We start from the raw sequence: 13,968 nt of genomic DNA on the forward strand, positions 1-13,968 counted from the left end.
TAAATCTGTGCTTGTGCCGTGTGCATTGCCTTATTGCAGAAAAGGCTGGTAGGCTATGTTGATCTTACTAGTCAAACACATACTCACTAAAAGGCTACTAATTTGGTCTTTTCAACCAGCCAAACTACTTGTAGCCAAGATGTGTTAGTTAGGTAGCCTACTGTCATGTCTTTTATAAGGAGCACATTTGGACTAGCCTATAGCACATGAAAGGCTCCAGGTCTTTTAAAATATAGCAGCAATAATATAATAATAATAATAATAATAATTATTATTATTATTATTATTATTATTAGGCCTATTATTATTATTCTTGCTATTATTATTGCTATTGTTATTATTTTTAATTATTATTTTTTAAAGCTGAGGTGCGTGTGTGTATGGGGTGGTGAAAACATTTGGGTGCACCTAAATTTTGTGCTGGTGCACCTAAAAAAAATGTTTAGGCGCACCAGCGCAACCAGTGCAAAAAGTTAGTCTGGAGCCCTGTGGCCCTCTTGAAACGGAGCTGGCTGCGCTGATACAGAGCATGGTAGAAGCTCGCTGTCAGGGTTTAGTGTAACACTGTCACATGAGGTAAATGAGGCAAACATAAAGAGGAACAATGTTGATATCTGTACACACATAGTATGATGAATACTGTGTGCACTTTACCCTGTACCAGGCACAGTCTACACAGTCTAGTAGTTACATTACATTATTATCTAAAGCAACTTAGAGTAATTTACAGGGTATTGGTTGCAGTCCCCGGAGCAACGTGGGGTTAGGTGCCTTACTCATGGTGCCTTAGCCATAGAGTGCAGTATGGAGTGGAGGAGTGGTATTCGAAGCTTCAACCATCTGATGTCTGATCTAAAAGCCCATCTTCTTAACCGTTAGGCCACGGTTCCCCCATGATGATGTGGGATATCTGGTTCAATGTAATGGCCAGATGAGGCAAAAGGGGACACTAAAAAGCCATAGAGTTTGCATTTGTTCACTGAGCATAATAAGTGCATGCCCTACTGTACAGTTTCCTATTGAAGGAATAGCAAAAAGGTGAGTCGTGAACTGTTCATGAGGGTGTGTGAGCTAAGACACCGCTGATGAGGGTGTGTTGAGGAGTTCAGAACAGAACACCTGTTGTTTCAGCTATTCCTTCATTATTCTGTGTGTATGCAATGGGAGTCCCCTGAGGACATTTTGTCAAAATCCAGAACATGCAACAAAACACCCCAACTGCATAGAGCTTAAACGGTGTGCAGGCAGTGCATGCATGTTTGCACTGAATGGATAACTTCATGGTTACGTGATTAAAGTGTTTGAATGCTCCTTAGTTGTTTGGGTGCAATTTCCAAGCCACAACAACAATAGTAGGCTAACTGTAACGTAAACATAATTACACAAAGAGCTTGCTGTTGAAAAAATGAGAGTTGTCTATCAAAACCATGCCAGAAAAGAAGCAAATTTTCACTCGCATAACCGCTGTGCTTTTTGTTTTCTTTTAAATCTCTCATCTTGTGTTTCAGCCAGTTTATGCTCATCCAGACAGCATGGCTGCTATTTCAGACTATTCTGTCAGTGTGTGTTACAGTGACTACTGCCTCAATATGACTAATAAAACAAAAACCACCCGTTTTGAACAGATCTAGTGAACTGTACAACAGCAGCAGCAGTATTAGTAATGCTGAGGACCAGACCCGGCTGTAGTATGACGATATCTAATGAACTCTCAGCTGATTTGATTTCGTTGAAGAGGACGCTCAGTCTAATGTCTACTGCTACCGCTGTCCAGACGGCACACAGGGCAGGGAAAAGCCATTCAGAGGGCAGCAAAGTCTAATCAGTCAAATGGGTAACCACAGTTGGTGTTAACGTATCTAGATAAGGCCCTCCTAATACCTAATACCTCCCAATACCTGACTCTGATTCGGATTGTTCATTAAATTGTTTGGCTCAGAATCGGAAAGTTATTAGACGCACTGTAATCAGGGGCGACATGGCTCTGTAGGCTAGTGCGCCACACCATGACTGTGGGGACCTGGGCTCCATTCCGGCCCGAGGTCGTTTCCCAATTCTTCCCCTCTATCCCCACTCATTTCTTGTCTCTCTCGCTGTCCTGTCTGATAAATGAAGGTGGAAAAGCCAATCAATCAATCAATCAATAAACAAGTAAGTAAGTAAATAAAAAAAATAAATGGATGGATTTTCATCACTGGTAAGGAGGTTAAACCCAGAATAGGGAGCGTACCTCTGATAGAAATCCTGTGGATGTCAAAGGCATGCCATGCCGTTATCGCCTTTTGAAGGTTCAGGAATATCAATATGTCATCACTGGAATCAAACAAATATTGTCAAATCAGTCTGAAAACAAAAAACATAGACCAATCTAGCTTCTCTCAGGAGCAGCCTTGGTAATCCCTGATTTGACGTGTGTGATTAAAAATAATTGATAAGCTTACCATGTGTGAAGTGTCCCTTTACTTAATTAGAAAATGAAGTATGATGGATGGGCATGATGTAGAGTGCCTCTGTCAAAACCTGTGGCCGCAGCCATTTAACTAGACGTGAGCAGAAAGGCCTGGCCCAGGCCCCAGGGCCCTCCCTGCTGGTGTGCTGTGCGTGAGTGAGGTAATGCTTGGGGTTATTCTTGGGTCTTGTGCAAGCTGTGTGAGTTTTTACAATACGCTTCTCACAATCTGTAGCGAGAGCCTGCGCCTGCCAAACGACTCTCTCTGCCTGCCTCCCCACTCCTGAAAGCCAGTGTAAATTGCCTGCTGGTCCCTGGTTTGACAGAGTAACACACACATCCACACACACACACACACACATACAGATACACTGGCTCTAATGAAATGGTAAGGAATGATCTATGCTGTCAAGTACACTCTTTGTTGAAGCCCCGGTCACCTTTACTGTACAATTCACGTTGATGTGGTGAATCTAGTGTCCCCTGGGTCCCCAAATACGTTCATGAGCACAGATGCACATGCATCCATCTATGCCTACAGAAATGTTAAGAATCACTCCTGTTTTTTGTTACACTCCTGTTTTTTTGGGGTTATTTTTGTTTTGTTTGGGGGGGTGGGGGGTGGTAAGGAGAACAATATGTTTGGCAAACCCTTGGTCAGACCCACATGCATGTAGTATGCGTTCACTTGTAGGAACTCTGAGCCCGTGGATGCTCTCATTCAGCCGCATGTTGGTGACATGTCAGCTGCCTGAGCCTCACAGTCACATTCACACATGCTCTGGTGTGTGAGGACACATGGTGTCTTGTCATGATGGTATGTTTTGAGCCTTGCAATCTTACTTTTCGGCATGAAGCTGTGATCCTCAGAGCCGTTACTTAAACGAGGTTCGTTCCTGGAAGTCTCATCCCTTCTTGTAGCTGTCCTTCATCCAGTTTGATCCCTCACGTCTGTTGGCTCAGCATGTCTTGCCTACTTCAGTCCTCTCACCACCACCAACACCAAGTCCCCCCTCCCCCCCCTTCCTCTTCCCTTCTTTTGATATGCTGTGCTGTATCTGCTGCCCATTCGGGTTGAGGTCCTGCAGGTCCGTCAGCCTGTGAACTGCACAGAACCTCCATCAGTACAAAAAGAAAGCGAAGCGTGTCAGCGGAAAGTTTGAAGAGAAGTGTGGGCATGGTGGGCGTAGCTTAACATTTGCATCCAGTGATGAGCAGCTGAACATGCTGTGGGGATGAGTGGTAAGGTCACAGCCTCAGTCATCTATGTAATGTCCAGAGGGGGAATGTTGAGTAATGACTAGGCAATCATGACTATAACGTCATCCAGCCTAGCCTGTGGCTCACTGATACAGTGATGGATGGAGAAGTGGTGAACTCTGCGCAGGAAGTCAGGAAGCCTGTAGCAGGTGACTCATTAAGGGGTGTGGGGAAGAGGGAGCAAGTGCCTTGGATGACTCCTCAGGCTTTGAAAACACGTTTTGGCCAGTCTGTGGTGTACATGTTAAAGCAATACCAACAAGTATTGTTCAAGTATTAGTCAGTTGCCCTACAGGTTAGAGGAATTATCAGCTCACAGGAAAACAGTGTGTTGGAGGCACACTACCCTTTCAAACCTGCTAGCCATCCCAAAAGAGTTCAATTTAAACCCGTTGAGAGGTTTGGCAAAAAACTGCCTAAGTTTACTATTTCCTTAAACCCACATTAACTAGTAGAGTAGAGTACTTTTATTAATCCCGAAGGAAATTAAGCTGTCTGTCAGCTAACATAAATACACAAATCCAAACATACATAAAGAACTTATACACATAAATGCACATTACAGTAAAAGTATATCGCCACACACGCTCGCTCGCTCTCTCTCTCTCACATACACACATTCTCTCTCTCTCTCTCTCTCTCTCTCTCTCTCACACCCCCCCCAAACACACACACACACAAGGTCCTTGTCGGGCATCATGTTGCATACGTATACACAAAAAGTCGAGATAAACGTGTTCAGTACACATAAAAGAGCCAAAGTAGTTCTAATTATTGTGCATTGTAGAAGTCCCTCAGTTTAAAAAAAAAAATTAAGGCAGTTCACAGTAGCTTTTCCTGTGGTTGAGATAGTCCAGTAGGAATAAAAATGCAAAAGTTACGTAGTTCACAGCTGCTATCCCAGGGGTAAGATAGGTGAGGTAGCTGAGGTGGGGTGTAGTGAGTTTATTGTCCTGTGTTGGGCAATCCCTTAAAATGTCCAAGGTAGTGCAGGCGCTTGCTCCATGGGGTGGGGGGGTTGGGCCACTCGTATGAATGTTAAGTTGTTAAATTGATTAATGTTAGTGCCTCATACATGGCAAGCGAATTGTGTTTTGTGGTGTGCACTGCTAGTTCCCCTTGTGTTAGGCCCCCAAATAACTTGCAGTTGGGCCCAAGGAGGACCCTCTTGCCCTCTCCAGTCCCGCCCTGTCCTGTCTTCTCCTGCCCCCTTCCCATCCCAATGTGCCTGCACCTCTTCTCTGCTGAAGCGTCAGCTATGTGTTGGGCCAGGGCTCCATGTTTAGGTCAGCCGGTGTCCCAGGGGATATTTAAGGAATGCTGAGTCAGCAGGTAGGGGGCGGGTGGAGGGAGGGTAGGGAGACCAGGGGGCGGAATTGAGCCTGGGTGCCAGGTCCAGGGGGCTATCACAGGGAGGGACACCCAGACCGCCCGTCCCATCCCGCCGGTAACACGCACGCGAACACACACGCCCTCTCACACCAACACACACTGCCCCAGCCTTCTACTCGCATGGGTCAAATGGGTAGATATATTATCTGCCACACCACCTACTCCCCTCCCCCAAGCTCAAGTAGCGGCTGCTTCACTCAGAAGGAGTCTGCTAGCCCCTGAAGAAGGCCCAGGTCTCATGTTGCTCTGCCCCTCAGCCTGACCTGAGTTGAAGTCCTCTAGATACATACCACGTGAAAGAGAGATGCACCACAACACTTTCAAATGTCATGCCTGATACGATCATGTAGGACCTTAGCATAATTTCAATTGCTGAAGTGTTGTCTGATGTCTATCCACATTTTCTTCAGGGCCTGTACCTTTTACAAGTGTGTTTGCTCAGCTTGGACGGATTTAGTGAAATGCATCCTGCTAGTCTAGTACCACACTGTGATCGGGTGTCTGCGGAGAGCTACTCAAGTTCCAGCAACATTTGCAAACAGCCATTGGGAATCCATGGGGGGACATGGGGGAAACTGAGGGCAAATGATAATTTGTGTGACAACTGAGGGGCTGCACTTGCCATATTAGCTTTACATGGTAAACAAGCAACCAAAAGAAAAAAGCCACATTGACATTGATACATTGGCTTTGGGTACAAGTCAAGAATAGGGAAGTGGACTGATCTCGGTTCCTTTGCTTTTGACTTCAAAACTAAAGCAGCATTGGACTGACCTTGCTGCTGTGGTTGTCTTGTTAAGTAGCCTACAGCTATGGAATGGTTGTGAGATGGCAGTTGAAGGTTGGCAACTATCGTTGTTTGGAAATGTATTGCTTGCCAACACTTACAGTCCTTCCCCAGTCAGTTACGTCGGTCTTGGTGTGGTGTAAGCCTAAGTCCAACAATGAAACTCTTACCATAGAAATGGTTGTGCGCTTGCAGCCTCATGTGGGCTGATAAAACCCAGGCCTAAGCTTACTCTTGTTTGTTTTCCCTGATTGCTGTCGTTCGGAGTTCTTGCAATGACTTTGTCGTGCATCAGATCAGTTGGTAGTAATCATGTGGTTGAGGCCAACAAACTAGGCTGGAGCCTTCACCTAGTGTCTGGCCAATATCATGTCACTACAGCAACTTGGTCAGATAGCACAATTATTGGGGGGGGAAACATTTGCAGGGACCAGGAGGTAAGGGACCAACCAATAAGTCACAAACAGTGCCAATTGGTTAGATCAAACAAGTACACAACTAACATGTTGTGAATGAGTCCTAATGCTGCGATATCAGATAGCTTTCACCAAGTGAAAGAAAGCGGCTGATGCATCAGCCTAGCAATCACCCATCTGATGCCAACTTGCATTTGCTGTTTGGACAGCTTTTGAAACATGTTTGCACTTTGCAGTTAGTAATTCCTGTGAGCTGATGGCTGAGTTTTTGAAGGACATAGGCTAGAGCAATGCACCAAGATTTCATACTAGCTGTTTTTGGATTTCGAGGCCAACAACTACCTTTTTTAGGCAGTTTGCAGTGCATCGTTCTTGTCATCTTCATCTACTTCTTGTACATGACTCGGGGGTTTCTTCAGCATTCTTCACACACACACATCTAAGACATGATCTGAGTTTTGCAAAATTCTAGAGCAGTGCCACCACAGTGAGTGCAGATCTCGTCTAGTTAAAAGCAGAAGTGGGCAGCAGACAAGTCTAGGCAGAGTAAGGGACAATGGGTTGCTTTGTGTAGTATGTATTTTGCACATTAATAAAAAATATCAAGGGCAGGAAATGGATGATATCAGCGTAGGCGGCCAAGGCCTATTGCCCACAGCTGTTGTGCTGCTATTCCATTGTACATAAAATGAATATTGCATTGAGTTCTCATGTGAAATTAGCCCCCCTTACCCACACATCCCCAGTATTGTAAGCTTACATGAGCATTGTTTGCCTAAAATTGCTCCCAGCTTCTAAATAAGCATGCATAAAATACATTCTGCACAGAGGTCTCCAGTGTGCTACTGTTTGTGAATTCATCGCAAGTTCCTTTCTGCTGTTCTTTCCAGTGCTAGAGCTCTGGCTTGTAGGCTTTCCTAATCTCATTTTTGCTTTGGTGTTTATTTTATTACGCTAGCCAGTCAGTCAGACAGACAGACACAGACTGACAGGCAAATGAACACCTCAGTGTCGGAGTATAGTGAACATTCAGTGCCCAGTGCTGACAGTACCCCGGCATGGTGCCCGAAAGCAGGCGTGATACAGGTGACTGCATTCAACATTTCACTCATAGACCGCCATAATAACTTTTAAAACGTTTGGGTAATTTCAGCCTTTCAGGAATGATTTCCTTGCTTTCTGCCCCATGGGCAGCTCACCGTGTATAAGTGGCAGCTGGAAGCCCCACTCTTCTCTCTCCCCTTTAGGTTAGCCGCCCTGTGGAACTTTCTAGGCTGCTGTCCCAGAGAATAGTGACTTGTCAGCACGCCATTCAAATGAACAGGCTGAGTATTACACTGTGTGGGCCGAGAGAGAGGGGAGGGCTAGAGGGAGGGCAGGGGGAGAGAGAATGAGAGAGCGAGCGAGAGAGAGAGAGAGAGAGAGGGCAAGTGAGGGGTGTGACCGTAGAATGGGGGGCTAAATTCGATTCTCTGCTTCGCACGATTGGGAGCCTGGCTAGGGCCTCCATTAGTGAGAGCTGTAGAGGTGTCAACTAGCCATTTGCAAAGTCAGAATGCAGCCCTCCTTTTCTTTTCTGTTAGAGGGTGACTAACAGCGGAAGTCATCCATATAAAGCTTCACATCTCCTCCTGGCCTGTGTTCCAGCGGGGCTTTCTTGGCTTTGCAGTGTAATGTGAACAATGCCCATTATGAGTGATCACTCATTGCAATAGGATAAACTAATGTGAAGAAGTGCGCACAAATGGGCCTAGTCATTAGTGAGAAAAGCCATCAAAGATTTCCACCTTATTTTATTTCTCCTCTGCCAGACTCTTGCTCGGTGTTCATTTGACACATACTTAAAACTGTAATACTACAAATCTAATCTGTACACCACAATTGAACAGTTGCAGAGTGCTTGTGAAGAGTGGCGTATTTATGAGTGGGGCATATTGCTGTTGCTGCGGTGTAGAGTGGAGCTGCCTGGCCTCATGGTGCCAGCTGGACTGGCTTCTGCGTAGCAGGCTGGTGCCAGAGAGGGCTCCCACTGACCGGCCCGACCCAGCCCAGCCCAGCCCAGCCCAGCCCAGTTCTCTGGACCTGCAGAGGGGGATGAACCGAGAGTTTCCTCACTCTTCGTTTACATTGACATGTACGCTACGTTGTGTCACTTTGTGCGGATTTATTTTAGATACTGTTTTCTGGACCCAAATGGAGAGAGTGTGAGAGCTTTCCCACTCATCATTTGTAAAGATTCGATGAAAGATGAGATATTGGGATGGACGGGAGTAGATGATCAAGGACAGTTTGAAAAAGTTGTCCGCTCTTCATTTTGTCTGGATACCACTCAGTGGAGGTCAGGAGAGAATATGGAAATACAGTTTCCGGAGTCGAAAGTAGATTTAACAAATACTGCTTTTTAATTCATAAACGTAACCGCGAATAAACATGCTCGTTGGCAACACACAAAATAAAGAAAACTGAAAATACTTCACTGGCAACAGAGAATCCAAATCCGAAAAACTAAAGTTACCCTTAACTGTACCTACATCTGTGAAGGCTTCTATTGTGCTTAACCTCACCTCTGTCTCCCCCTCCATGTATTTATTCTGTGTTCTCTCAGTCACTCTCAAGTCAGTACAGTCACAACTGCTGTCACTGTCTGCCATTGCCCTGAGGAGAGGTTGTAGCTCTCAAGTCTGCAGTGGAGTGCAATTACACGACACAACCTGTGTTTAGGAGGTGGTTTGACGCTGACATTTTCTCGAGCCTTTCACCCACATCATTCCTGCGTTAGCACTGAGGCCACGGCTGGCCAGCCGGGCCGCAATATAAAATCAGCAGAAGTCATTACAGTGAGTCGATAATTCTAATGGTCAGTTTGTCAGTTAGCACAGCATGTAACCCACATGTCTGAAAAGTGCATATCTTCAGTTTTTAAACATGAACTAGGCTTGGCTCATAATTCTTCAGACAGGGATGTTATTATTGCTGAAGTGAAGTATTGCGTTGGGCTTGACATGCCAAATATTTTTAGATTAATTGTCTGTTTAGCTATTTGTACCATGAAATGGTAGTAGTGTTGATGAGCTCTTGATGAATTATGCGGCCAAAAGTCAAGACAGTCTTCATCTAGCATGTTTTAAAAGCAATGCAAGATGACCCAAAGGGCTTTCAGTATTCCTTGTGTTAGCCGACATAGTGTAAGCACAGCTTATTTTATATTTCACTGTCCCCATTCTATCTTTAACCTCTCACACACAGCCCTATTATCTTTCTAAAGCAGTAACATTATTTTAAAAGCTTCTGTTTTTGTTTTTGTTTTTTTTACCTGTTGGCCTTTTGCCGACCGAACAGGCATAATTGCTGATTCAAATTATATATATATTCAGTATTTGTTTGCCCAGGGTCATGACTCATGATGACACGGATGAATACATTGCTCGACCCTTGTCTACTTGGGAACAGGATGTGGAATATATTTCTCAAAATAACACAGCCATGGTCTCAGCTGCGGTTTTTAGTATTCCCTCCCTCCTCGTCCCGTTGTGTTTGTTGTGCTTCAGAAGAAGGATGGGTGCATTTCTGGGAAGCGTAGTTGTTAGCATTTAGCAACTTTGTTAATTGCCAATGGGACATTGCATTGCAACCATCAAAGTAGCTAACATAGTTAGCAACTATGCTTTCCAGAAATGCACCCCTGAGCAGGGGTGCGTTTCTTATGTGTCGTTTCTAAGTTAGCAACTTACTTCGTTGCAGTGCAATTTCCCATTGGCAAGCTACTAAGTTGCTAACTGTTTGTTTTCGAGAAATGTGGTGCAGGAGCGCAGTTGAGAAATGAGTCAATTTGTACTTTTATTCAGTGTTTGTTTACGAGCCTTTATTCAGCCATGGCACGTAATGTTTATAGATCTGTTCTCCTCGTTTGCTACCTTTTGCTTTTCTCTGGGCTGTGTCAAGGCTGGAGCCTCAAGACACAGCCTCTCTTTCACTGCCATTGTTCCTGCTGTAACAGCTGTGGCGCAGATGTGAGGTCAGCCACCTCTGTTTATCACACACAGTGACCGGTATGTAGTGTCAGACAAGAGGATTTGGCCACCTGTGTGGGGTCTCAATGGGATCCCTGCAGACAACACTGGCGCCTCTGCCAGCCACGAGACATCGATGGCCATGTACCAACTCCCACACCAACACGGCTACAGTACATCGCGCCTGACCAAGGCACTGTGCTAAAACAGAAAGAGGCTTCAGTAAAATTCTGGCCTGTCTTCAAACAATAACAAAACGTCTAACAGATGCCATTTATGTCTTTATTAATTACAACAGAAAATGTGTCGTGAGGAACAGCATACAGCTCCAGGCCTTTTTATTAGAATACCATGAAAAAGTTGATTTATTTCCATAATTCCATCAATAATGTTAAACTGTCATGGATTGTAGATTCATGGCCCAGTTTTTTAACTATTCCAATCATTTTTTTTTTTCTTTTTATATACTTTGGCCTTCCAGCTCCAAAAACCCATGAATTGGGGAATTCGCATTATTAGAATATTGTTATAAAATCACATTTTTCTTCATCAAAATTCGGGTCACATTAAATCATTTGAAATTTGGTACTTTCTACATAACATGCAATGGTCAATACTTGGTTAGGACATTCTCTGTCTTCATAATGGCCATGATGCGTTTAACATTGAAGTCAATGGCAAAAACAGTGCATGGGAGTTATGGAAGCCCAGATATCCCTGATGCTTTGCTGTCAGCTGTTCTTGTTTGTTGACCTGGTGCCCCACACTTCCCTCTTCAATATACCCGAAGATTTCCATGCCACGTTTTGGTGTTAACTCACCAGTTTAATTCTAACTCAACAGAAATTAAACCCCATTCATTTTCAATGGGGTTTCATTTCTGGTAATTTAGAATTAAACTGGTGAGTTAGCGCCAAAACGTGGCATGGAAATCTATAGGGTATATTGAAGAGTGAAGTGTGGGGTACCAGGTCAACAAACAGGAACAGCTGACAGCAAAGCATCAAGGATATATGGGCTTCCATAACTCCCATGCACTGTTTTTGCCATTGACTTCAATGTTAAACGCATCATGGCCATTATGAAGACAGAGAATGTCCTAACCAAGTATTGACCATTGCAAGTTATGTAGAAAGTACCAAATTTCAACTGATTTAATGTGACCCGAATTTTGATGAAGAAAAATGTGCTTTTATAACAATATTCTAATAATGCGAATTCCCCAATTCATGGGTTTTTGGAGCTGGAAGGCCAACGTTTATAAAAAGAAAAGAAAAAATGATTGGAATAGTTAAAAAACTGGGCCATGAATCTACAATCCATGACAGTTTAACATTATTGATGGAATTATGGAAATAAATCAACTTTTTCATGGTATTCTAATAAAAAGGCCTGGAGCTGTATGCGCTGGCATTTTAAAGAACAGCCAACTTCGCAGCTGATACAAGTTTTTAAATGAGATAATTAGCCATGTGATTTGGAAGCATGTAAAAGTGGACCTACAGTAGTTCCCTAGTGAACAAGCATGGACTTGCATACAAACAATATCTTTGAACTCTGCTAAAGGTACACTACTTGACTTACAGTGGTCACGTTGCATTGAGCTGTCTAAATATAGGAGAAAGTCGCTCCAGGTCGCAGGTGAAATGTCACAATGGTGAATGGACCAAATGGGTTTCTCAGGGCTCATGGCTTTTAAGAAGTGGATAAATTATCAAAGAGGCATTGCACTGCGCCGGATATCCATTGTTACTGATTATAAACCAACATTTTTCTCATTCTTCTCTCTTCCAGGCCCAGTCATCTCAGCCAAGGATCCGTTTTAATGGGAACCAAGGGGTAAGATGTCTCTCTCTCTCTCTCTCTCTCTCTCTCTCTCTCTCTCTCTCTCTCTCTCTCTCTCTCTCTCTCTCTCTCTCTCTCTCTCTCTGCACCCCCTGTGTGCTGGCTCCTCACCAAAGCCCTGCTATGACCACATCCTGCACCAGGAGGGAATTTCACTGTACTTGTGAAACGTTAAAGAGCAAAGATGACAAAGCAACTGGGAACATGGAAATTGGTGCATAGTCGCATCTGAAATGTTCAGCTGCTCAGAATATTGGGCATTTAAAGTAGAGCGGAAAATCAGTTTAGCTCGTTGTGACATATTGCACACTTGGGTGTGAAGGAATGATCCTATCACTGCAATAACTTCCTTCTTACTCTTCTATCTAGAGGAGTGTGTGAAAAGCTGTGTTCTTGTGCCTCTTAATTAATCTAGCAGTCTATTTCCAGAAATGCATTTATTTATGACCGTTACAAATCTGTTGGCATTGAAGTGAGTTCTGCAGTATATTACGTGCGCTGCTTATCCTTCTGTACGAAGGCTTCCAAGCTGCCATGTGTCTGTAGGACTTCAGACTGTGTGAGTGTGTGCGTGCGTGCGTGCGTTGGACAGGAGCACAGTGTAGAGTTTGGAAGGCACAGTGATCCAGTCAGCAGTTGATCTTTGGTCTGTGTGAGATTAAGCAGGCAAACGTATCTACTGCCATGTAAATAAAAGGCAGGACACCCATCAGTTGTCAGAATGCCCAAGTCCAACAAGATTGTTGTGTCGGCATGAAGATTAAAAATAGGGTCTGTAATTAGCTAGCTCTGCTGGGAGCCATTGGGTATCCAGCATTCTTGATGAGTCAACTTCGCTGGTGTTGGTGACTGAGCTGGGTTCCTCCTCAGGGAAACTACCTGTCTGGCTTTGCAGTAAGGCAAGGATGGGCAACTGGGGGGCCCCGCATGTGGCTCGCCTCCTCACTCAGTGTAGCACGTACATTTCACATAATAATTATAATGCTAAAATGCATAACGACCAGATTTCTTAAAAATCGCTACTGAATTAATCTGTTATCGTTATATGGTTGGCCTATAGAGAACACTCCTATTCCTTCCAAACAATATCAGCAGTTGGTGAGCAACCAACCGCAACTCAAACTCTGTGAGTTGCAGTCAGCCCTGTGGTCATGTGGCCCTCTGAAGGTGGTGATGAAAAAAATGTGGCCCTTCTTATTATGGAAGTTGCCCATCTCTGCAGTAAGGCATTGGAAATAAACACAAATCCATCTGTGGCCTGCTTTGGTGTTTGTGTGTAGGCCTTTTATTGTGATACGTTTAGGTCATAACAGCATTTAAATGACAATACATAAGTATATCTCAATGGCCATGTTTTTCACTAAATGCAATAAGGCCCTGCAAGTGTGTCTGCCATGCATTGGTGACCGTGTCTCTTCAGTGCTGCCCTGGTAGCAGCTGCATGGGTCTGCCTTTGACCTGCTGGCCTAGCTAGTGTTTGCACATGTCCACAGAGCTCAGTGGGAAGATGTGTGGAACCTGTACTGCTGTGTTTGCAGAGCCATTCTGCTGAAGCTGCTCCAAGGTGTGTGTGTGTGTGTGTGTGTGTGTGTGTGTGTGTGTGTGTGTGTGTGTGTGTGTGTGTGTGTGTGTGTGTGTGTGTGTGTGTGTGTGTGTGTGTGTGTGTGTGTGTGTGTGTGTGTGTGTGTGTGTGTGTGTGTGCAGGCCGCTGCACAGGACTATGCAAGAAAGTGTGCCAAGTTCATGCTTTTTGGCCTCATGGTGGTTTTCTGCAGTACGTCGTCGCATTAATCTGGTCTGATTTCAACG

General features: G+C 44.4%; 1 protein-coding gene across 1 annotated transcript in view; it reads left to right on the forward strand.

Annotated features, from left to right (window-relative positions):
- The window catches only part of ell (elongation factor RNA polymerase II), a 49,786-nt gene that overhangs the window by 4,856 nt on the left and 30,962 nt on the right, over nt 1-13,968 (forward strand). Inside the window, exon 2 of the mRNA XM_063201890.1 lies at nt 12,109-12,153. Coding sequence (XP_063057960.1) covers nt 12,109-12,153 — 45 coding nt within the window. The remainder of the gene's footprint in view (nt 1-12,108; nt 12,154-13,968) is intronic.

Source organism: Engraulis encrasicolus, chromosome 6 (assembly GCF_034702125.1).
Source record: "Engraulis encrasicolus isolate BLACKSEA-1 chromosome 6, IST_EnEncr_1.0, whole genome shotgun sequence".
Classification (NCBI taxonomy): Eukaryota; Metazoa; Chordata; class Actinopteri; order Clupeiformes; family Engraulidae; genus Engraulis; species Engraulis encrasicolus.